We start from the raw sequence: 25,479 nt of genomic DNA, 5'->3' as shown, positions 1-25,479 counted from the left end.
CTACAAGCATAAATTGCACATATCCTTTCTCAACCACCTATTACACTTTTGAAGGCCCTGGAGCACCAGGACAATGGAATTGTCCACAAAATGACCCCATTTTGGAAAGCACACACCCAAACGTATAATCTATGAGGCATAATGAGTATTTTGAACAGTTCATTTTTTTTCAGAAGGTTTTGGAAAATGTGGAAAAAAAATGAAAATCCATTTTTTTTTTTTTTTTTACATAAAGTTGTCCATTTATAAGATATTTCTAACACATAGCAAGTACATAGCAACAATGAAAGTATGGTAGGCCATCAGGGCCGGGTGATTTATGTGATGGTAGACCTTTAATTACAGTCAGAAGTTCCTCAGCCGATTTCTAAATCCGCTGAAGATAATTTTGTTGACTGTTGTGATTGAAAAATGACAAAAAAAGAAAACAACATTATACAAATACTAAATGATATATTGCTCAAACATGCCATGGGCATATGTGAAAGTACACCCCAAAATACATTCTGCTGCTTCTCCTAAGTACGGGGATACCACATGTGTTAGACTTTTTGGGAGTCTAGCCGTGTACAGGACCCCGAAACCAATCACCGCCTTCAGCGCTTTCTAAGGGTGTAAAATGGTGATTTCACTTCCTCACTACGTATCACAGTTTCAGAGGCCCTGAAATGTTATTTGCTGAGTGGCATGTTGAGTGCATGGAATATTTGATTTTTTGCTACAAATTACAATTTAATTTTTTTAGTTAATTTGTTTACACAAAGTTGTCACTAAATGATATATTGTTCAAATATGGCATGGTTATATGTGGAATTACACCCCAAAATACAATCTGCTGCTTCTTCTGAGTATGGGGATACCACATGTGTGAGACTTTTTGGCAGATCTCGCTTTATATTACAATGTTTTGAAAATTGAAAAAAAAAAAAATTCTCTTTTCTTTCTTGGTTTTCAAAAATAAATGAGAGCTGCAAAATACTCACCATGCCTCTTAGCAAATACCTTGAGGTGTCTACTTTCCAAAATGGGGTAATTTGCTATCTGGACATGTCAGGGCCTCCGTAACTGATAGGTAGTGAGGCGTAAAATCACAATTTTACGCCTTTAGAAAGCCTGAAGGCGGTGCTTGGTTTTTGGGGTCCTGTACGCGGCTAGGCTCCCAAAAAGTCTCACACATGTGGTATCCCCATACTCAGGAGAAGCAGCAGATTGTATTTTGGGGTGTAATTCCACATATAACCATGCCATGTTTGACCAATATATCATTTAGTGACAACTTTGTGTAAAGTTATTAAATTAAAAAAAAAAATTGTAATTTGTGGCAAAATATCAAATATTCCATGGACTCATCATGCCTCTCAGCAAATAGCTTGAAGTGTCTTCTTTCCAAAATGGGTTCATTTGGGGAGGTTTTTGTGCTATCTTGACATTTTATGGCCTCCAAATCTGTGATGGGTAGTGAGGAAGTGAAGTCACCATTTTACGCCCTTAGCCTGAAAGGCTCCCAAAAAGTCTCACACATGTGGTATCCCCATAGCAGAATGTATTTTGTGGTGTAATTCCACATATGCCCATGGCATGTTTGAACAAGATATCATTTAGTAACAACTTTGTGCAAAAGAAAAAAAAAAGTTTGTAATTTTCCCAAAACTTGTGGCAAAATATAAAATATTCCATGGACTCAACACACCTATCAGCAAATAGTTTGGGGTGTCTACTTTCCAAAAAGGGGTCATTTGGGGGAGTTTTAAACTGTTCTGGCATTTTATGCACAACATTTAGAAGCTTATGTCGCACATCACCCACTCTTCTAACCACTTGAAGACAAAGCCCTTTCTGGCACTTTTTGTTTACATGAAAAAATATTTTTTTTTTTCCTAGAAAATTACTTTGAACCCCCATACATTATACATTTTTTGTAAAGCAAAGGCCCTACAGATTAAAATGGTGGGTATTTTTTTTTTCTCACAGTATTTGTGCAGCGATTTTTTAAACGCATTTTTTTGGGGGGGAAAAAAAAAAAAAAATTAATGCACTAAAACACACTATATTGCCCAAATGTTTGATGAAATAAAAAAGATGATCTTATGCCAAGTACATAGATGCCAAACACGACATGCTTTAAAATTGCGCACAAACGTGCAGCAGCGACAAACTATATACATTTTTAAAAGCTTTTAAAAACCTTTACAGGTTTACTTTAGATTTACAGAGGTCTACTGCTAAAATTACTGCCCTCGATCTGACCTTTCGCGGTGATACCTTACATGCATGGCGCAATTGCTGTTGACATATGACGCCAGACCAACGCTTGCATTCGCCTTTGCACGGGGGTCAGGGGTGCTTTTATTTATTTTGCTCTTTTGTTATATTTTTAAACTGTTCCTTACAGTTTTTTTTTTTTATCATTTTTATTGTTATCTCAGGGAATCCCCCATGATAGCAATAGGTAGTGACAGGTACTCTTAAAAAAAAAAAAAAAAAATTGGGGTCGATTAGACCCTAGATCTCTCCTCTGCCCTCAAAGCATCTGACCACACCAAGATCGGTGTGATTATATGCTTTCCCAATGGTGCTGTTTATATCCAATGGAACCTAAGTCATGAATTGCTCGTAGCTTCCTGTTTTTTAGGCCATAGAGATGATTGGAGCTGTTCTGGTCTCCGATCAACTCTATGGTCAACTGGCGGAACCACCGGCTGCATTCCCGGGTTCCCTGTTGGGACAGGAGAGCCTGAGAAATCCATGGAAGATGGTGGGGGGGGGGGCGTTCCCTCCCATTGCTTGTAAAAGCAGTCTAGAGCCTAATTAGCCGCTAGGATTGCTTTTACATGAAAGCCGACCGCTGGCTGAAAAGAATGATACCAAGATGATCATTCTGGTATAACCACTCAAAGTCCAGCAACATACTAGTACGTTGCTGGTCCTTGTTGGGCATATAGTGTAATGTTCTTTTTTTTCATGCAGCCTGTGGGCTGAAAGAAAGAAACATTGATCAGTGGGTATGCCCACCATTAGAATACCGCTTTTCATCCACCCACTTTTAATGATGGGCATACATGCACCATTTTCTTTTAACTGTGGTGGTGAAATCACCTCCTACAGCGCTGGAGTCGCTGATTTACGTATCGTGGGAGCAAATGCGGTTGCTGTCAAGATGGGTAAATCAGTGCTGCAGCTGAATGACGTACCTGCTAAGCAAATGATGGTTAATAATAAAACAAAGTAACATTACAGTATAACAGTAAGACTTACCATACCTGCAATGCAAATACATTAAAAAATAGTAAAAATAAAACATTTTTTAATGCAATCTGTGCCTAAAAAATATATGCCGAAGCATGGGGGCAATCCGCCCCTAATATTAGGAGCAAATCGCTCCTCTACCCCTGCCTCCATGCTTCGGCATATATGCTCTTTTTTTTTTTTTTTTTTTTTTTTTTAACTATGGTGGTGAAATCACCTCCTACAGCGCTGGAGTCGCGGCTTTATGTTTAGTGGGAGCAAACGCTGTTGCTGTCAGAATAAATAAACCCGTGCTGCAGCTGAATGGCATACCTGCTAAGCAAATGATGGTTAACAATAACAGTATTCAAATCTGCTACTACCGACGAAGTTGCTAAGCTCCTTTCTATCACCCACCTAACCACCTGTCCCCTGGACCCTATTCCCTCTCATATGCTACGGTCGCCCTCTGACTCCATCCTACACTCTCTAACCCACATCTTCAATCTCTCCCTCACCTCTGGCATCTTCCCCAATGCTCTAAAACATGCACTGGTCACCCCCATACTTAAAAAGCCGTCCTTGGACCCTACCAATCTTAACCTACGCCCTATCTCCTTGCTCCCCTTTTCCTCTAAACTCCTTGAACGCCTGGTTTACAACCAACTGAGTGACCACCTCATTAAAAACAACCTTCTTGATCCCCTTAAATCTGGATTTCGCCCTCAACACTCCACAGAAACTGCTTTTAAAACTCACAAATGACCTACTAACTGCAAAAACCAACGAACACTATTCTGTAATCCTACTTCTGGATCTTTCAGCTGCCTTTGACACGGTTGACCACCCCCTCCTCCTCAAAAAACTTTACTCTCTCGGTCTCCGTGACTGTGCTCTTTAGTGGCTCTCATCCTACCTATCCCAACGCACCTTCAGTGTCACTTACAATTCTACTTACTCCACTCCTCTTCCCTTCTCTGTCGGGGTCCCCCAAGGTTCTGTTCTTGGACCTCTTTTATTTTCAATCTACACCTCTTCCCTGGGTCAGCTGATAGCCTCTCACGGCTTTCAATGTCATTTCTACGCTGACGACACACAAATCTATCTCTCCACCCCTCAACTCACTCCATCAGTCTCCTCACACATCACTAACTTACTAACTGACATATCTGTATGGATGTCACACCACTTCCTCAAACTCAACTTGTCCAAAACCGAGCTTATAATATTTCCTCCCCCACGTGCCTCTTCCCCTGACTTGTCTGTCAAGAGCAATGGCACAACCATCCATCCGTCCCCACATGTCAGGGTACTAGGTGTTATCCTGGATTCTGAACTCTCCTTTCGGGCCCACATCCAGTCACTTTCCAAAGCTTGCCGCCTCAACATCCGCAACATCTCTAAACTACGTCCCTTTCTAACTAATGATACCACAAAGCTCCTGATTCACTCCCTGGTTATCTCTCGCCTCGACTACTGCAACTCCCTCCTCATTGGCTTACCTTTAAATAGACTATCCCCCCTTCAGTCCATCATGAATGCTGCTGCCAGACTCCTCCACCTTGTAAACCGCTCAGTGTCTGCTGCCCCTCTCTGCCAATCCCTTCATTGGCTGCCCCTCGCCCAACGAATTAAATTCAAAATACTAACAACAAGTTACAAAGCCATCCACAACTCTGCCCCCAGCTACATCACTAGCCTAGTCTCAAAATACCAACCTAATCGCCCTCTCCGTTCCTCCCAGGACCTCCTGCTCTCTAGCTCCCTCATCACCTCCTCCCATATCCGCCTCCAGGACTTCTCCTGAGCCTCGCCCATCCTCTGGAATTCCCTACCCCAATCTGTCAGCCTGTCTCCAAATGTATCCACTTTTAGGCGATCCCTGAAAATTTTCCTCTTCAGAGAAGCCTATCCTGCCTCCATCTAACAACTGCACTATTTTCTCCATTCGCTCATCCCCCACAGCTATTACCCTTTTGTATAACTTGACCCTCCCTCCTAGATTGTAAGCTCTAACAAGCAGGGCCCTCTGATTCCACCTGTATTGAATTGTATTGTACTTGTACTGTCCTCCCTAATGTTGTAAAGCGCTGCGTAAACTGCTGGCGCTATATAAATCCTGTATAATAATAATAATAATAATAACAGTATAACAGTAAGACTTGCCATACTTGCAAAGCAAATACAATAAAACAATACAGTTCTAAAATACAGTAACAAAAGAGAGAGAACAATAGAGCAGACAATAGAGAGTGAACGTAATAGAGAGAAGAAAAATAAAACCAACTATTTTTGGCTTTTTTATTTTCTATTTTTTTTTGCACTGTTATATAAACTGTAAACGTTCCAGATTAGGGTCTCTCAAAATGTGATGGCCATCACATCTTTCGAGACCCTGTGTTAGTATGCCTAGGACTGTTCAATGCTGTACCCTACACTGATACTCCACTAATGTGTGGTAGCGTTCGAAACAGTCACCAATGCAAAGATCAGGTTGGTCAGGACAGGAGGAACAATATAAAAGAGGGTGTCACACCTATATCCTCACTTTCTACAGACACATCTTCTTTGGGGGTTTCTTTGGGTAGGGGTACCAGAGAGGGCATGCGGAAAATGGAAACAGTCTGGAAACAGAAGGGCTGTAATGATCTCTTCCTGGAATTTAAGGAAGGATCCAGTTAATCCTGAAGCTTTGTATAGCACATAAGCATTCAGCAGAGCCAATTGAAATAATAATACAGACACTTTTTTGTACCAGCATCTGGCCTTACGGGCAATTGGGTACGCCGCCAACAACTGGTCGTTGAGGTCCACCACTCCCATATTAATGTTATATTCGTGGACACAGGTTTCTCCACAACACCAGTCGCCATAGGAATTTGGACCGTCGTGTCTGCGTGAAGGGAGGACTGACTGAAAACATTCTTATCCCTCCATGTCACAGCGAGCAAATTATTACATCTCAAGCAGGCTATCTCCCCCAACCTAAGATGGGAATCTACAAGCCGCTGGGGTAAGCCCCTGCTATTAGATCGCACGGTGCCACATGCGCCAATTCCGTGATCAAACAAGTGACTAGAAAGTGGCACGCTTCTGTAATAATTGTCCACATACAAGTGGTACCCTTTTTCGAATAAGGGTGACACCAAGTCCCACACAATCTTACCAGCGCTCCCTATGTAGTCTGGGCAGTTCTCCGGCTCTACGTAACTATCTCTTCCCTCGTAAACCATAAAACTATATGTATAGCCTGTGGCCCTGTCACAGAGCTTATACATCTTGACCCCATATCTGCACGCTTGCTATGAAGATACTGTTTGAATGACAAGCAGACAGAAAACTTAATCAGGGACTCATCAACGCAGACAACTTGATCGGGAGTAAACAAGGCTGCAAAGTGTTGGTTGAAGTGGTTTACGATGGGCCAAATTTTGTAGAGCCGATCAAATTCAGGGTCACCCTGAGGATAACAGAGTTCATTATCATTTAGGTGCATGAAATGCAAGATCTGCTTGTATCGTGTCCTGGTCATGAAGGCAGAGAACATGGGCATATGGTGAATTGGGTCAGTGGACCAATATGACCGCAACTCACTCTTTTTAGTTATGCCCATGGGGAGGGATAGGCCCAGAAAGTTCTTAAATTCGGAAACCGTAATTGGTTTCCATTCCCTGGTAAGGGTCAGCTGGGGATTAGCGGCGATAAATTGACCAGCTTATAAATTGCTTTGGTCCATACTAGATCTATAGAGATCTTCTGTAAAAAACAGCGAATAAAAATCAAGTGACGTAAAATCAACTGTTTCCACCTGAATTCCGGGTTGGCCAGTGAATGGGGGAAGTACGGGTGCTGCAGAAGTGGTGGGCTCCCAATTAGGATTGGCAAATGCAGCAGGAAGGGCACTATGGGCTCGACGGGCCTGTCTTTGTCTTCTTGGTGGCTGCGGGACTCTACTCGTGCTAGCCACCTCACCAGCTTGAACTGCACTTATGGGACTCTCCACGTCACCACATGATACTGCAGTGCTGGATGTACGACCAGGATGTAGTAGGCTGCTGGTGCTTGCCAGTTCACCAGAAGGATGAGCGGCACTAGTACTGGCTCTCTGCTACATACGAGAGCCCTGCGGTTCTTGTACCCCAACGACAGCAGAAGAACGGGGTCTGGTACGCCTGCCCTTGGCAGGAACCACAACTCCGTCGTTAGAGCTATCTGTCAGGGTGCCGCTGCTGTCTACTAGTTCATATTCTGAGCCTGAATCTGACAGATGAGTGACTTCCTCTTCACTTCTCTGTCATGCTCAGAAACGTGTAGGCCTATTCACTACTGTACCTTCAATTTGATATTTTGGTCTCTAAATTTACTGGTACAGTAATGAGACTCACAGGAAAAAAAGCTCCTGACTGTCAGCGACTGATTCAAACGCTACCAAAAAACTGTTAGCGTTCGCAGGGATCAGGCCTGACTTTGCGAACGCTGCAGTTATGTGTGTGGTGTTTTTGTAAGTGACAGTGATCAATTGATACTGCACTTGGGTGGCTGGGCTGGGCAGAGGGGCTAAACGCAGGTGCTAGCAGGTATCTGGGCTTATCCCACTAACACTGCCTTTTTGGGAACCCTAAATTGCTGGGGACGCTAATATAGTTCTGATCAGATATTGATCTGTTCGGACACTATACTACTAATGGAGGTGTATGGTGCGTGCGTGGGTATTAGCGGTACTGGTTCTAATCTGATGCTGCCTGGGGTGATGCAGACCCTATCTGACACTAAAACCTAACTGATATCACCCGCTGGTTGATCAGGGGGTTAAACCATTTTTTAGGTAAAATATGGCGGGTGCCCTGACGCTATCAAAAATAAACTAGCTAACCAGCTTCACCCGTGACACTTATACAACGATCACTGGTGACGGGGTGATCAAGGGGTTAAACCTTTGTTTGGGGGGGGGGGAGTGTCCCTAGACCTATCTGGGCCTAATACTAATTACCCTAACGCTGATTTTTGTCACTAATGACACCAGTACCGTGATAAAAAAAAAAAATATGAACACTGCACTGGGTGACAGGGGTGAAGGGGTTAACTGGGGGGGTGGCAAGTGTACCTACGTGGACTGGTGTCGGTGTAGTGTTGGTGCAACTTACTCTGGGATGTCTCCTCTCCTCGGTCTGGAAGGAAAAGACCGACAGGAGGGAGAGATGACATCACTTCCCCTGCTGTGTTTACACCTACACATGCAGGGGAAGGATCTCATTCGCCAGGAGTGATCACCAGGTCCAGGCCAGAATTCATTGGCCTGAGCCTGGGGTTTGATCAGTTCTGGATCGAATCCGATCGTCGCGGCCGCGCGCCCGACGTAACATGTAAAACTGCGGAGGCTGGTCAGGAAGTGGTTACGGACCGGAAGATTTTCCCCCTTAACTAGCAGGCCAATTTTGGAGATACAGCACTGCGTTGCTTTAACAGACAGTTGCGCGGGCGTGAGACGCTGTACCCAAACAAAATTGACACCCCCCCCCACAAATAGAGCTTTCTTTTGGTGGTATTTGATCACCTCTGCAGATTTTATTTTTTGCTCTGTAAACAAAAAAAGACCGACAATTTTGACAATTTTTTGAAAAAAAAACAATATTTTTTACTTTTTGCTATAACAATAAATATCCCCAAAAAATGTAAAAAAAAAACGAATTTCTTCATCAGTTTAGGCCAATATGTATTTTACATATTTTTGGTAAAAAAAATTGCAATAAGCGGTTGGTTATATTGGTTTGCGCAAAAGTTATAGTGTCTACAAAATAGGGGATTTATGGCATATTAATTTTTTAATTACTAGTAATGGTGGTGATCAGCAAATTTTTATTTTTATTTTTTTGCGGGACTGCGGCAGACAGATCAGACACTTTTGACACTTTTTTGGGACCAGTGACATTTATACAGCGATCAGTGCTATAAAAATGCACTGATTACTGTATAAATGACACTGGCAGGGAAGGGGTTAACACTAGTTGTGATCAAGGGGTTAAATGTGTTCCATCGGAGGTGTTTATAACTGGGGGAAGTTGACTGACTGGAGGAGAAGAGAGATCGCTGTTCCTATTTACTAGGAACAGCAGATCTCTCTACTCTCCTGTCAGAACGGGGATTTGTTTGTTTACATTAACACATCCCCATTCTGGCTCTCTGTGGAGCATTCACATCAGCTCCCGCACGCCTGCTGTAGAGGAGCCAACGTACACCTACGGCGATTTGCAGGAATGAGCCAATCTGCCATAGTATAATGACGGCGGCTGGTCAGCAAGTGGTTAAAGTGATTGTAAACGATCACCTTGTAAAACTCATTCAGTTTAAAATTGAAATGAAGGGCAAAACATTTTTTATAGAGAGGATAAAAAACAAACGTTATAAATACTTTTTCCCCTGTTCGTCTTTCAGGACAGCAACCATAGATAGACACTGACTCCTCCCCTCTCAGGAAACCGCCTTCCACTTCAAGATTTAAACCTCACCAGCCCTCAGTTATGGTGTTTCCTCCAGCGGGGAGACAACGCTAAGCAGCCAGGGCTGAACAGCCAGCGAGGCTGAGGCCGAACGTTACCTAAAAAGGGGGAGACGGTGGTCTCTCTCTAATGTGCTACCTGGTGGCTAAAGGGTTAGCCCTTAACACCTTGAAAGGATAGGTATCCGTCCTGAGCGTTTTCCTGGAAAAGCCACTAGCAATAGATCCTTGGATAGCTAGGTTTTTCAAAGCCTTAGGCAGACAGAGACCAGTCAGAATCCCCCCCCTTCCCCGTGTGGGATCTTTCTTTAGTTTTACAGGCCCTTACAGGGGAACCTTTTGAGCCGTTAGGGTCCTGTACGTTAAAATTGGTCACCCTCAAAACTGTGTTTTTGGGGGCGATCACCACGGCAAGGAGAGTGAGTGAACTCGAAGCCCTCTCTATTAGGGCACCCTTTTTTCAGGTTTTCCTGGACCGTGTGATTTTTAAAATGGCCTTTTTGCCAAAGGTGACCTCTAGTTTTCATAGAGGCCAAGAAATTATTTTACCTACCTTCTGTTCGAATCCTGTGAGGGAACAGGAACATATTTTTCATAAATTGGACGTTAAAAGGTGCGTCCTTCAGTACTTCGTACAAAACAGTTTAGGATATCTGATTCTTTTTTTTTTTTTGCGTTATTTTCAGGGGCTAGGAAAGGGTCCAGAGCCTCTAGACCAGGGGTCTCAAACTGGTGGCCCTCCAGCTGTTGCAAAACTACCAGTCCCATCATGCCTCTGCCTGTGGGAGTCATGCTTGTAACTGTCAGCTTTGCAATGCCTCATGGGACTTGTAGTTTTGAAACAGCTGGAGGGCCACCAGTTTGAGACCCCTGCTCTAGACGTACAATAGCCAGATGTTGAGGTTGGCCATTAGTCAGGCTTATGTGGTCGGGGGGGTTCGAGCCCCCGGAAGGTATTAATGCACATTCCACCAGGGCAATGGCTACTTCTCAAGCACAGTGGGCTGGTGCTTCTCCAGAGCAGATCTTTAGGGCTGCAGCGTGGTCCAGTTTTGCCACGTTCGTGAAGCACTATAGGTTGGACCTGCTATCAGCCAAAGACCAGGCCGTAGTCCCACCCTAAGGTAAGGTACTCGCTTATCCTCTATGGTGGCTGTCCTTAAAGACGAACAGGGGAAAACTGAGTTACTTACTGTAACATCCTTTTCCAGGAGTCTTTCAGGACAACACCGGTATCCACCCAAATTGTTGGCTATGAGAACTCATGGCATGAGATCGTCAGGTAAGATAAAGGTTACTATGACATATTCTTATGTCTCCCCAGCTAGCCGGAGGTACTCTTGAAGAACTGAGGGGTCGGTGGGGTTTAAATCTTGAATTAGAAGGCGGTGTTTCCTGAGAGGGGAGGAGCCAGTGTCTCTCTATGGTGGCTGTCCTGAAAGACTCCTGGAAAAGGATGTTACCCGTAACTCCACCCCCCCCCCCCCTTCTATCAATAATCACATTCCCTCTGTTCTCAGCTGCATAAGAGCTGGGGGGGGGGGGGGGTAGAGAAGCAACCGCACACTGAGCTTCCCAGTGAATTGCTGGGGGGGGGGGGGGGGCGGCGTGTCAGGACACGTCTGATTATTGAAGCAGAGCACACAGAGTTCCCAGCACAGCTAGAGAACTGACCACACTGTGTTCTCTTGCTTAGTTTGGTCAGTTTTTAATAGGAAAGCAGAGGGACTAGGATCAACATCAGTGAAATCACATAAAGTTAGCAATACAAAGAGAACAGGATACTTTCTCATACAAGTACATGGTACAGCAGACACATATCAGGAATAAGAAGTTTTGGGGTAACAAAAGCACAATTTGCATTTCTAGAAGTTCCCTGTAAGATAACAAATCTTCACTTTTTCATTTAAAGTACACTTATTAAAATCACTAATTGCTTATTCCATGTTTTTACTTATTGTCCAGATATCCCAAAAAGCTGGTCCAGACATATTCTGTCTTCCCAAATCAAGATGAAATGAGTGATGTGGTTGTGCAACCGTACAATTCTTTACTGACTTTAAAGAGACTGACCCAAAATGCAGATTGCGTGGTAAGATAGTGGTTCTCGGGCAGCTTTTTATGGAATGATTATTCATATAGGTAATTATTCATCACATGTTTTCACACCTTTTAGGTGGTTTTGGATAACACAGCACTTAACAGGATTGCCACAGACAGACTACACATACAGAACCCGTCTTTCTCTCAGATTAACCAGTTGGTGAGTACATTTTTGTGCATAGTGGTCCTTTAGCTAATCCACTTCCCAACAAGTATCATCTTGATGATAACCCTTACACACAGAGAGCGTCTATTTTTTAAATTTTAAAGCTGAATTCTACAGATATATAAGTCACAAAATTAAGTTCTGTGTTCCTTAATTCATCATTACATTAATAGTTTTCAATGCAAGCATAGGCATTATGGCTTGGTTGCAGTCCCTTGTACAACAAGCTCATACTTTAAGTGGGAAAAGCAGCTCCACCTTCCTCTTCTGTATGACTGACCTCTGCTGCTCAGAGTCTCACAGAGACTTCAGCAGTGCTTCAGCTCTTCTCACACTCCTCCCTCCCCTTCACACCTCCCATCCAGGCAGTTCTCAGCGTTTCCTCACAAACGGGCAACTCCTTTCACCATCATCTTCCCTTCTCAAGTCAGAAGCTGCTTTCTCCCTCCTTCCCCCTCCCCTCCAGGCTGAGCTCTCACTGTGTCAATGACATGGAGAAGCAATAGAACTTCTGCACTGCCAACAGTGGCGTAGCATGGGTTGTCAGCACCTGAGGCGAGGCAAGTAATTTGTGCCCCCTAACCTGCAGACTTTTAGCACTCCCCGAGTCCCTTCAAATACAATATTACTGACTTACCTGATTCCTATACTGACTACTACACTAACCTACTTGATTTCAACACTGACCAACCTGATTCCTTTACTGACCATTACACACTACACTGACCACTATACTGTCCACTACACTACACTGACCACTATACTATACTGTCCACTACACTACTCTGTCCACTACACTACTCTGTCCACTACACTACACTGACCACTACACTGACCACTACACTGAACACTATACTGTCCACACCACTAGACTGACCACTCTACTGGCCACTACACTCTACTGGCCACTACACTCTACTGGCCACTACACTGTCCATAAACACTATACTGACCACTACACTATACTGTCCACTACTCTGACCACTATACTGTCCACTACAATATACTGTCCATTAACACTACACTGACCACTACACTACACTGACCACTACACTACACTGACCACTAACACTACACTGACCACTAACACTACACTGACCACTAACACTACACTGACCACTAACACTACACTGACCACTAACACTACACTGACCACTAACACTACACTGACCACTAACACTACACTGACCACTAACACTACACTGACCACTAACACTACACTGACCACTAACACTACACTGACCACTAACACTACACTGTACACTACACTACACTGACCACTATACTGTCCTACCTACAGTCTTCCTATACTGACTCTACATATACGGCGCCTCCCCCCCCCCAGTCCGTGTCCATCCATTCCTCACCTTGTCCTGCATCGGTCCGGACTCCGGAGAATAGGAGGAGGAGGAGGAGAAGACAGCGGCTCACACTTTCCAGTGCTTGTCTCCCCCGCGCTCCGGCCGCCATGTTCAGTGTTTCCCGGCGCACTGTCATTGGGCCTATGGGTGTCATGTGCGGAGGCGGGACTTCAGGAGCAATCGCGGACCGGCCAGCCCCACGCCGCACATGACCCCCATATGCTTTATCACAGGGTGCCAGACACTGAACATGGTGGCAGGAGCGCGGGGGACACAGGAAATTAGGAGGAGGCAGCAGCCAGTAGTGACACTACTGGCACAAAATTTCGCCCCCCTATATGTCACGCCGGGGCCACGGCACCCCTGCACCCCCCCACTACGCCACTGACTGCCAAACTTTCTCTAGAGTTCTCTCTCTGCAGGGTGGAGCAGAGAAGCAGCTGAAGATCATTTAATCCTCCTTTTCTTGTACAGTCTCCTGGAGCTGAAAATGCCACAGCTCATCATACTGGTATGTGCCCCAGTTTCTTGTTGACAGTTTGATGTTATGGAAACAGGCACATGACAAGCATGCACGTTCCAGCTTGTGGCTCTGTGAGGTAAGTTCTGTCACAGCTGATAGCAGGAGGAGGGGGCAGATCACTGCAGATATAACCACCTACTCTAAACTTGCAAACCTGAGGATGACCATTACTTATCCCTAACCAGGACTTGGAATGGGGATACAATACAAATAGAGCAACAGAGGAAACAAAGAAAAGCTGTTCTGTGGTGAGGGTATTTAATGCTATTTTCTTTATCGTACATCACGGGACACAGAGCACCATAGTAATGACTATCTAGTATTGACTATCTGGGTTTATATGCTACCTTTTAGGTGATTGGACACTGGCAACCAATAGTAAGAAGGTTCCTCCCATATAACCCCTCCCATACAGGAAGTACCTTAGTTTTTTTTTGTCAGTGTCTTGAAGATGATGGTCACGGCTGTGAAAGCTCTTGCTTCAGATAATGTCCCAGTCAGGGTGTTATAATCGGATCCATTCGGATGGCATATCATGCTAAAGTGGATGGTACCCGAGCCCTGGTTCAAGAACAGGGTCTTGCCTGTAATGTTTCCTTATGGAGCTGGACCCTTGTGGTATGGTATTCCTGGTCTTTTATTTGCCCAAGGAAACCTTAAGGGTGCTTTACAGGTCCAGGGGTGTGGACCCTAAAACAAAAGGGGACCCGGTCTCTGAAGGACCTCAGTGGCGTTACCCGCGGTGATGGGGGAAGATTGAGTCTGCTGCGAGGATCGGCGAGTGCTTCCTTTGGAGGCCCCATTTTATTAAATTATTTTTATAAGTAATGTTATGTCAGATTGCATGCCAGATTGTAGTGCCTTTTGTGTCCACTGTGTGGTTCCGGAGAGCGGTTGCACAGACTAGGCTCCTGTTGGGGGCCGCGCGTAGGGTCCTGGGCGCGTGCATGCGGGTAGCACGTGCGTGCACAACCCGATCCCTCCTGCGCGCGCTCTAGCGTGCGGGATGGCGGCATTGCGGCCGCATGTTTCCCGCGGGCGTGCGCATGCGCAGTAAGTCCCGGGCGTGCGTACGTCACGTGACGACGCACGCATTGGGAAGTCAGGTGCCTGCGTGTGTCAGTACTGTGTTCGTTAAGGCTCAGAGGAGCCGGAAGCCGGTCGCAGTGGGACACAGAGCGGGGCACATGAGTCGGGCATTTGCAAACTTTGTAAGGAGGCTATAGTAGGCTTTGTATACAGCCATATAGCACAGTAAGTTTCCTCAAAATCTTGTAAGCATGTCTTCCAGAAAACGAGGTGCAGAGAACAGGATTAATCCAGGGGTTAAAGTGACTCCTTCAAAAACAGATCAACCTCAGGCTACTGCAGCACCTGTCTCCACTGAAAGACCTGTGGCATTTGGCCTGGCTGAGCCATTGCATTTGTCAGACGTTGTGGCCACCACCAATATCCCTACTTCGGCTTATGTTACTAAGGATGACTTAACGTCAGCTCTCGCTGGCCTTGAAGGCAAAATAGCGGGTATGATTGCCTCAGTAACGCAGGGAGGGAAGAAACGAAATAGATCTCCCTCTCCTGAGCCTGGTCCCAGTGCTGAGTCACTTGAGCACCAGGACTCCCTTAGTCAATTGGGTCCTTGTGATTTGGATCCTGAATGGGCAGAGGATTTTGAGGAAGTGGCCATAGGGGATAAAGATGCCGAAGCAGAGGAGTCCTCTGTGGGGGACTCAGGTTCGGAGGAACCGTTGACAGCTTTGCAATCCCAAAAGCTGTTTATCCAATCTTTAACCGAAATGGTAAGAGCAAGTTTCAAGTTGCCCCCTGTACAAGGGCCAGAAATGTCCTGTTCTACATTGGGATCTTTGCGACCTCTGCAAGGTTCTCAGGCGTTTCCTGTGCATCCATTATTGGAGCAATTGATTTACGCTGATTGGGAACATCCGGGCCGAATATACTTGCCTCCTAAAAGGTTTTCTTTTTTGTACCTGATGGAGGAAAAGTTCAAAAAAAGGTGGGATACACCTTTAGTGGATGCTGCTATTTCTTCAGTAAATAAAAGCTTAACCTGTCCAGTGGATAATGCCCAAGGGTTTAAAGACCCAGCAGATAAAAAGCTGGAATCTTTGCTAAAGGCCTCCTTTGCGGTGGCCGGATCAGCAGTACAACCAGCTGTTGCGGCTATTGGGATCTGTCAATCCCTGAAGGACCGTTTTAAAAGACTGGTCAGGAACCTACCTGTTCAGGAGGAATATTCTGATAAATTAGCAGAACTTCCTCGCGCTTTATGTTTTGCAGTAGACGCATTAAAAGACTCAATCCAGCAGATGTCTCGCTTTGCACTACTCTCAGTGCATATGCGCAGAGTTTTGTGGTTAAAGAACTGGTCAGCCGAGATGCCATGCAAGAGGCTACTTGCGGCTTTTCCCTTTCATGGGGAACGTTTGGAGAAAATCTGGATAAGTATATCCAAAAGATCTCAGGAGGAAAGAGCTCCTTGCTTCCTGTGATAAGGAATAAGCAGCCTTCCTTTAAGATTCCGAACGCTCCTAGGCCAGGCGCATCTTCTCCCAAGAAGTATCGACAGCCTCAACCACCTGCCTTTAAAAGACCTTAGGGTCAGAAAAGAACTTGGACTCAGAAGCCGAATAAGGCCAATGCCAAGTCCTCCTTGTGAAGGGGAGCCCCCACTCTTACAAGTGGGGGGCAGACTGCGGCGGTTCGCAAATGCTTGGGCAGGGTGGGTGCAGGACAAGTGGGTTATCTCCACTATATCGCAGGGCTACAAAATAGAGTTCCGCGATTTTCCCCCAGTTCCTTCCTTCGGATCTAGAAAAGAAGAAAAACCTATTCCTAGCCTTAGAACAGCTAAAAAGGCAAGGGGTTATTATCAAGGTTCTGCACAAAGAAAAGTTCAAGGGGTTTTATTCAAACCTATTCACAGTGCCGAAGCCAAATGGGGAAGTAAGGCCCCTTCTGGACCTCAAATCCCTTGATTCCTTTCTAAAAGTCCGAACCTTCTGGATGGAATTGGTTCGTTCAGTAATAGCATCTCTAAGAAAAGGACTATTTAGCATCCATAGACATCAAGGATGCATACCTGCATGTACCGATTTTTGGACAACATCAAAGGTTTCTACGCTTCTCAGTGGAAGAGTGTCATTTCCGGTTTGTAGCACTACCGTTCGGTCTGGCTATGGCCCCTCGAGTCTTCAAAAAGGTGTTGGCTCTGGTATTGGCCTCTCTAAGGTCTCAGAAGATATCGGTGATAGGATATCTGGACGACCTTCTGTTGAAGGACCAGTCCTATTCTACCCTGATGGAGAACTTTTAAACTACAGTTCATGTGCTGAGATGCCTAGGTTGGATTCTGAATATGGACAAATCTGTTCTTCATCCAGTTCAAATCTTGACATATCTAGGCTTGATCCTGGATATGACCCAGGAAAGGGTGTTTTTACCCCCCTTGAAGGTCAGCTCAATAGTGGAGCTGGTCAGGAAAGTAAAAAGGGTAAAAAGACCCTCAATTTGATTATGCATGAGACTGCTAGGGAAGATGGTGTCATCTTTCAGCGCAGTTCCTTATGTGCAGTCAGTTTCACTCCAGGTTATTCTAGAGAACGATCCTGGAGGCTTTGGACAAGTCTGTCCTAGCCTTAGATCATCCAATATCTCGATCCCCAAAGGTAAAACAGGACCTCTCTTGGTGGTCAAAGACCAGCAACTTAAAAAATGGGAAGTCCTTTCCACCAGTAACTTGGAAGGTGGTAACTTCAGACGCCAGTCGTCTCGGCTGGGGAGCGGTATTGGAAGAGGCCTCCGTACAGGGAAAATGGTCCCAGGTAGAGAAAACCTTACCGATCAATCTGGAAATCCGAGCAGCTCGCTTGGCCCTCATATTCTGGACAGCCAGGCTGCGGGGGTCTCCGGTCAGAGTCCAGTCCGACAGTTCCACAGTGGTGGCATACATCAACCACCAAGGGGGTACCCGGAGCTGGGCAGCCCAAAAAGAAATAAATCATATACTGACTTGGGCAGAGAGACACGTGCCATAATTGTCGGCAGTCTATATTCCGGGGGTGGACAATTGGCAGGCAGACTACCTAAGTCATCAGCAGTTATTGCCAGGGGAATGGTCCCTCTACCCCGAAGTTTTCCTTCAAATATGCCAGCGTTGGGGGATGCCAGAGGTGGATCTCCTGGCATCCAGGTTCAATGCCAAGGTGGACAGCTTTGTGTCCAGAACCAGGGATCCACTTGCCGTGGGGACGGATGCATTGGTGGTTTCCTGGGATCTGTATTCTCTAGTTTACGCCTTTCCTCCGATCCAGATGCTGCCGTACCTGTTACGCAGGATACAGATGGAGCAGAAAACAGTAATTCTGGTGGCCAAGGAGGTCTTGGTATTCAGATTGTGAGGATGGCAGTAGGAGACCCATTGTGTCTTCCATTCCGCCCAGACCTACTGTCCCAAGGTCCAATATACCATCCTTCTTTACGGTCGCTAAATTTGATGGCATGGCTATTGAGACCAGAGTACTAAAAGACTGTGGTATCAATGGTTCTGTTTTGGCTACTTTGATAAATGCTAAGAAGCCAGTGTCTAGAGTCTGGAAGTCATACATCTCATGGTGTGAGAAGAGAAGATGGCACCCTCGCAAGTTTACAATTGGGAGGGTTTTTGCCTTCTTGCAAGCAGGAATTGACTTAAACTTGTCTTTAGGAACCATTGAAGGACAGATTTCGGCCTTATCGTTTTTTTTCCAGAGGCCAATTGCGTCTCATTCATTGGTACGAACCTTTATCAAGGGAGTACTACATTTAAGGCCACCAATTCGACCACCCTTGTGCCCATGGGACTTGAACTTAGTGCTTTCGGCTCTACAGAGTCAACCCTTTGAGCCTATTAAGCATATTCCTTTGATCCTATTGACTAGGAAATTGTTTTTTTTGGTGGCTATAACCTCAGCAAGAAGGGTCTCGGAGTTGGCCGCCCTTTCTTGTGAGAAACCCTTTCTGTTTGTTCATCAGGACAAGGTGGTAATACGGCCCCGTCCAGAGTTTTTACCCAAAGTGGTTTCTAGTTTTCACTTAAATCAGGATATCGTTTTACCTTCCTTCTTTCCTAACCCTAAATCTAAGGAGGAAAGATTGCTCCATTCACTGGATGTGGTGAGAGCTATTAAGGTTTACTTGGATAGGTCAGCCCCTTTTCGGAAGTCTGACTCCTTTTTGTTCTGCCTGAGGGTCCTAAGAAAGGACAGGCAGCAGCTAGTTCTACAATCTCTAGGTGGATTTGCCAGGTCATTATCCAGGCCTATGAATTGAAACACAAGCTTCCACCTCGATATCTCAAGGCTCACTCTACCAGAGGAATTAGTACATCATGGGCAGTGCGCCAACTAGTGCAAAGCGGCCGCTTGGTCTTCGGTTCATACATTCACCAGGTTTTACCGACTGGATGTTAGATCTCAAAAGGAGACTGTTTTTGGCCAGAGCGTGCTGCAAGCAGCTTTATAATTTGCAGCCTAAAATAAAGGGGATTTAGGTATGTTCCCTCCCCTCAAAGGCATTGCTTTAGGACATCCCAGATAGTCATTACTATGGTGCTCTGTGTCCCGTGATTTACTATAAAGAAAAATGGATTTTTAAAACGGCTTACCTGTAAAATCCTTTTCTTGGAGTACATCATGGGACACAGAGATCCCTCCCCTCTTTTTCTGGGATCTTCATTGCTTGCTAAAAAACAAAGGTACTTCCTGTATGGGAGGGGTTATATGGGAGGAACCTTCTTACTATTGGTTGCCAGTGTCCAATCACCTAAAGGTAGCATATAAACCCAGATAGTCAATACTAGATAGTCATTACTATGGTGCTCTGTGTCCCGTGATGTACTCCAAGAAAAGGATTTTACGGGTAAGCTGTTTTAAAAATCCATTTTATTTGTACTATCCCATACTTCTCCTTAAACTGCAGTAGAGAAAAAATAGGTTGTCTTCCCCGTCAGACAGAGCTGTTCTGTATGGTTGAACTGTGTAAATCTTGGGACTGGGTGGACAAAAATTCAAATCCCTTGGCTGGTAAAACAACTACCATAAAAATATATAGATAAAATACTGTTTGCCTGGAATTGATGTAAACCCTCAGTAGGTTGGTTTGGTTGCTATGTATAAATGTCCCAGAAGCCATATATTTGACCTAGTTTGCACATTTTGCTATGAAAATAGAGACAAATTCACAGTTGGTTTGCAACTTCTTTTGTAAATTATCTATAACCCCACTGATATTGTGCTAAATATATCAGGTTGATTAGATTCTAGAAGTCCTTACATGTGTGCAAAAACACTCCAGGCAGTTTCCCAATCCTTAGACCCCACACTGAAGGCGCTTTTCAGGCATTTTAGCGATTAAAAATAGCGCTTGTAAAGCCCCACTGGGGCGGTGCGCTTGCAGGACCGAAAAAAAAGTCCTGCAAGTCCCGTCCCCCCTAGTGAGAAAGGGGTCTTATAGTAGTGTTAAATCCTCAGTGTTTAACACATTAAGCACATTGTTAGAATGTTTACCCCAGCACTTGAAGTTTACAAATTTCAGGGCTGCTGGCTCCTGCTCCCTGTGCTGTGTTCTTGAATTTCTGATCTTCACAGGAAAGCATTAACCGTGGACAGTGCACAGATATACTGTATCATATATATCTTGGGTAAAATAAGTATGGAACACGTCACCAGCAAATACAGTGCAATGTCAAATATTTTGCAACAACTGCCATTTTCTTCTCTCGGGTCTCTGCTTAAAAAATATATATAATGTTTGGGGGTTCTAAGTAATTTTCTAGCAGAAAAAAAATGATTTTAACTTGTAAGCAACAAGTGTCCGAAAAAGGCTTAGTCTTTAAAGTGATTGTAAAGTCTGTTATTTAAAAAAAAAAAAAAAAAAACATGTTACACGTACCTCCTCTGTGTAGTTGGTTTTGCACAGAGCAGCCCGGATCCTCCTTTTCTCGGGTCCTTCTTTGCTGCTCCTGTCCCCTCCCTCCTATCAAGTGCCCCCTCAGCCATCAGCTTTCTATGGGGGCACCTGAGCTGAGTCAGAGCTCCCTGTATCCATTCAGTCATGGAGCCCCGCCCCCTTTCTCCCCTGATTGGCTGACTGACTTTGGCAGGAGCCAATGGTGCCACAGCTGTGTCTCAGCCAATCAGGAGTGTCCTGGACAGCTGAGTAGGTAATTAGGGGGCTGGGGAGGCTGCTATACACAGGTTTTTTTTTTTAATGCATAGAATGCATTAAGATAAAAAACCTTCTGCCTTAACAACTCCTTTAAGTGGTTAAATTGCTCTCATTTACAGACCGAAGTTCATTCCTTTGGTCTAAAAGCACTAATTGTTACAATGTTTTCTTTTATCTCAGTGCTGAGCAATGTTGATAAACATTTGCAATGGTTTTATTTATTTATTTATTTATTTATTTGACAGCTGTGTGTAGAGAATGGCTCTGCACTTGTTACATGAATAAATTGTGGAAATGCTGGATCAAGCTCTTGAGGGGGGTTTCATCGAGATTTTTTTAACAATTAATCATGCAGCTCTACAGCATTGTCTTGTGCATTCTCCCAAAATTTCTATACCTATTTCAAGCCTTACCTATAAGAATCCCCGGTAACTATTTTAAACAAATACATTCCCTATTTATAAAATTTGTGTGGTCACACTCTAAGCCTAGACTAAAAAGATGCTATTTGACTCTACCGAAACACTATGGAGGTCTCGCCCTCCCGGACGCAAAACACTATTATCAAGCTGTGCACCTAGGGAGGATCATTGACTGGAACAGACACGACAAAACCAAACTATGGATCCAAGTAGAGATCCATCAGGTTAATATACCCTTGAAGGGGGCTATCTGGTGCTACGATAAATTACCTAGGGACATGACTTCACACCCGACCATTGGTGCCACGCTGTCAGTAGGGTTAAATATACTTAAAAACACTTCATTGCCCTCCAAGCAATCCCCCTTATTCCCTATTCTGGGGAATCCAGCGTTCGAACCAGGGCTAGACTATTCAAACTATGAGACGCTCTGGGAGGCAGGTAAAGACTGTGCATCACATTATGTGGAAGACGACCACTGGACCTCAATTCAGTCTCTGACGAATGATAATGGGGGTTTTCAATTGTCATTTTGGAAAGCGATTCGGCTACACCATTTCCTTTACTCAATACCAGAACCGATGCGATATAAGCGCGATATGACGACACTAGAAGAATACTGTAGAGGGGAGGGCACTCTGCCTCAGGTGCTCTCCAAGACATACTCGCTACTCAACACACCGACTGAACAACCAGACTTGTTATTTTTACAAAAATGGGAACAGGATCTAAAATGTAATTTTACAGAAGCACAAACACAAAACATACTTCAACTTACACTGAAATCATCCATCTGTACAAAAATGCAGGAGACAAATTACAAAATTCTGACTAGATGGTATTACACACCTCAATTATTACACAAATTTTTCCCCGTCCCTTCCTCAGAGCTGCACCTCCAGCATCTGCTGGAGGTGCGGCTCTGAGGAAGGGACGCTCCTACACATTTTTTGGACCTGTTCTCTAGTACAGCAGTTTTGGGTAGCAGTAGAGACAATTGTTAAAAAATTCACGAATCACATAACGCAGAGAGTTCCAGCCGTTTTTCTGTTACATGCCACCTCAGCCCCAATTAAATCATATAAAAAGTCAGTGGTCAGACATCTGCTCAATGCAGCGAAGTCCTGTATTCCAGCATTGTGGAAACAGAGTACACCCCCTACGGTGGGAATGTGGCTACGTAGAGTTGAAGAAATCAAAAAAGATGGAAGACCTAATACTGACTGCCCAACACAAACAAGACAAACATTCAAGAAACTGGTTATCCTGGAACATATATATTTTCTCAGATGAAGGACAAACCTTACTAAATTCTTGAAAACCTCTTGACTAGGTAGCAGCTACGGGATAGAACCTTGGCCGGATCCATCGCGCTCGCGTCTATAACCCTCCCCCCCCCCTCCCTTTCTCACCCCTTCCACTCTGCCCTTACTTCTTATATATTTTTTTTTTCTTTTTTCTGTGCAATAAGTGGTCTATTATTTCAGTAACAGACAACTTTCCATTCACGCCAACTATGATGGAATTATGTAAGAATAAGCAAATATTGGGAAGATGTCATTCCGGTTATGTTGTAATACTGTATGGTGGTTGATATACCTATGGACTACAAAGACGGATTCACGAATCTAAAGAGGATAAATGATGTCATAGGCCAGTTTCCATGCAGATAGAATGGAACACTTTAATGGAAAGGATATATGATGACGGTATTTGTCAGAATGCTAATAGAAGACCACGGATGTATTATATCGATTATGATACGCTTTTTCTTTTTTCTTATTTGTTTTTGTTTTCTCTTTTCCTTGTCAAAAATTCAATAAAAATTATATTTGAAAAAAAAAAGCAAACGCTGAAGCAAACGCATATGTGAGTAGCGCCCGCATATGAAAACTGTGTTCAAACCACATATGTGAGGTATCGCCGCGATCGGTAGAGAGAGAGCAATAATTCTAGCCCTAGACCTCCTCTGTAACTTAAAACATGCAACCTGTAGAATTTTTTTAAACGTCGCCTATGGAGATTTTTAAGAGTAAAAGTTTGTCGCCATTCCACGAGCGGGCGCAATTTTGAAGCGTGACATGTTGGGTATCAATTTACATAAAACATTATCTTTCACAATATAAAAAAAAATTGGGCTAATTTTACTGTTTTATTTTTTTATTAAAAAAAGTGAATTTTTTCCAAAAAAAGTGCGCTTATAAGTCTGCTGCGCAAATACGGTGTGAAAAAAAGTATTGCAATGACCACCATTTTATTATCTAGGGTGTTAGAAAAAAAATATATATATAATGTTTGGGGGTTCTAAGTAATTTTCTAGCAAAAAAAACAATTGAAATTTCCAAAGTTTCATAAAATGCCTCGCTGAGACTAGGACAGTACTTGGGCATCTTGGGTGACTACGGATGTCAGTCTGCATATTCCCATATTATCCCTCTTCATCACTTTCTGCTCTTAACAGACAAACATTTCCAGTTAGTAATTTGCCTCCCCTCTTTTCCCAGAGTGTTCACAAAGGTCCTTGCACCTCTTCTTGCCCTTCTAAGAACTCGGGACATTCAAGTCTTAGGTTATCTAGACTACTTTCTCCTGAAGGACTCCTCTATCTTGCAGCTATCTGCAAATGTCCACAGAACCATTCATGTGCTTCAGGCTTTCAGCTGGGTAATCAACTTGCAAAAATCTTACCTCCAACCTTGTTTTGCCTAGAATACTTGGGCCTAATTCTAGACACAATCCAACCAAAATCTTCCTTCCAGAAAACAAATTTCTTTCCCTCAGAACTCACACTCAGGACAGAGATGCCCCTCTGATATTCTCCGTGTGAGTTCTAGGTCTCTTGGTAGCCTCCTTCAAGGCTATTTATTTCACCCATGTTCATTCAAGACCTCTCCAACACAATATCTTGTTGGCATGGAACAAGCATGCTCCTTCTCTCAACCTGCTTATGCTCTTATCCAGCCAAGCAAGAAATTCCCTAGCTTGGTGGATTTCCAACTCAGCCTTGACAATAGGGAGTTGGTTTCTGCCATATGACTGAAAGGTGATCTCAACAGATGCCAGACTCCAGCTGGGGAGGAGTGTTCCAATCCCCCACAGTTCAGGGAACATAGTGCATCAATATCTTGGAACCTAAAAACAAAAAATTACTGCGCTTGTGTCAACATAAATCAACAATCCATATGAAGCTGCAATCACATCAGTGAAATATTTATCACAAATAAAAATACGTAAGTGAGAACAAATATGATATATAAAAAGTGCTCACAAATTCAATCAGTCCCAAATATGGTGGTAAAAAGGAGTAGATCTTGTAACCAAGGATCAGAAATGAAAGTCCTATCATGACAAAAAGCGCAGCACAGTTTGTCCATCATGCTACCCCTGAGTGAGGACAGACACCATTTTCCTTCCTGGATTTTTTTTTATCTTATGTGTACCTTTCATCTAAATATGTGAGTGATATTCAAGGTTTTACACTATATAGTATATATTTATTTACTTCATGCATTTGGGAACCTGTGGCTTCTACTGTGGATTACACTTGGAGATGCCGTTGGCTGTTTTTATGATCCCTGCTGGAGCATATGCAATAGGGGGAGAGCCCATAGCGTATTTGACCTTCCTATCTAGGGGGTCCTGGCCTTTTGGTAAGAGCTTATCTTATCTGTTTGGTGGTGGGAGATCCCTTCAGTGGAGGGAGTGTGATTTATTTCATCTCTGATCCTTGGTCACAAGATTTACTCCTTTTCACCACCATATTTGTGACTGATTTCATTTGTGGACTTGACTCCCGTTTGAGCACTTTTTATGAGATATTTTGTTCACTTATGATAGCGCAACACTTTATTTACTTGCAATCAGACAGCACCATGGTTGTGGCCTACATCATTCACAAAGGGTCATGCAGCCTTGAAGGAAGCAAGCCAGAAACATTGTCCACTGATCTCTACTGTCCA

General features: G+C 44.1%; 1 protein-coding gene across 1 annotated transcript in view; it reads left to right on the top strand.

Moving 5' to 3' along the window:
- The window catches only part of LOC141113362 (tubulin gamma-1 chain-like), a 363,447-nt gene that overhangs the window by 184,375 nt on the left and 153,593 nt on the right, over positions 1-25,479 (top strand). The window contains 2 exon segments of the mRNA XM_073606422.1: positions 11,687-11,813; positions 11,898-11,984. Of these exon segments, the coding sequence (XP_073462523.1) occupies positions 11,687-11,813; positions 11,898-11,984 (214 nt within the window).

This window comes from Aquarana catesbeiana, linkage group LG12, assembly GCF_042186555.1.
Source record: "Aquarana catesbeiana isolate 2022-GZ linkage group LG12, ASM4218655v1, whole genome shotgun sequence".
Lineage (NCBI taxonomy): Eukaryota > Metazoa > Chordata > Amphibia > Anura > Ranidae > Aquarana > Aquarana catesbeiana.
This window is presented reverse-complemented; position numbering and strand designations above follow the sequence as displayed.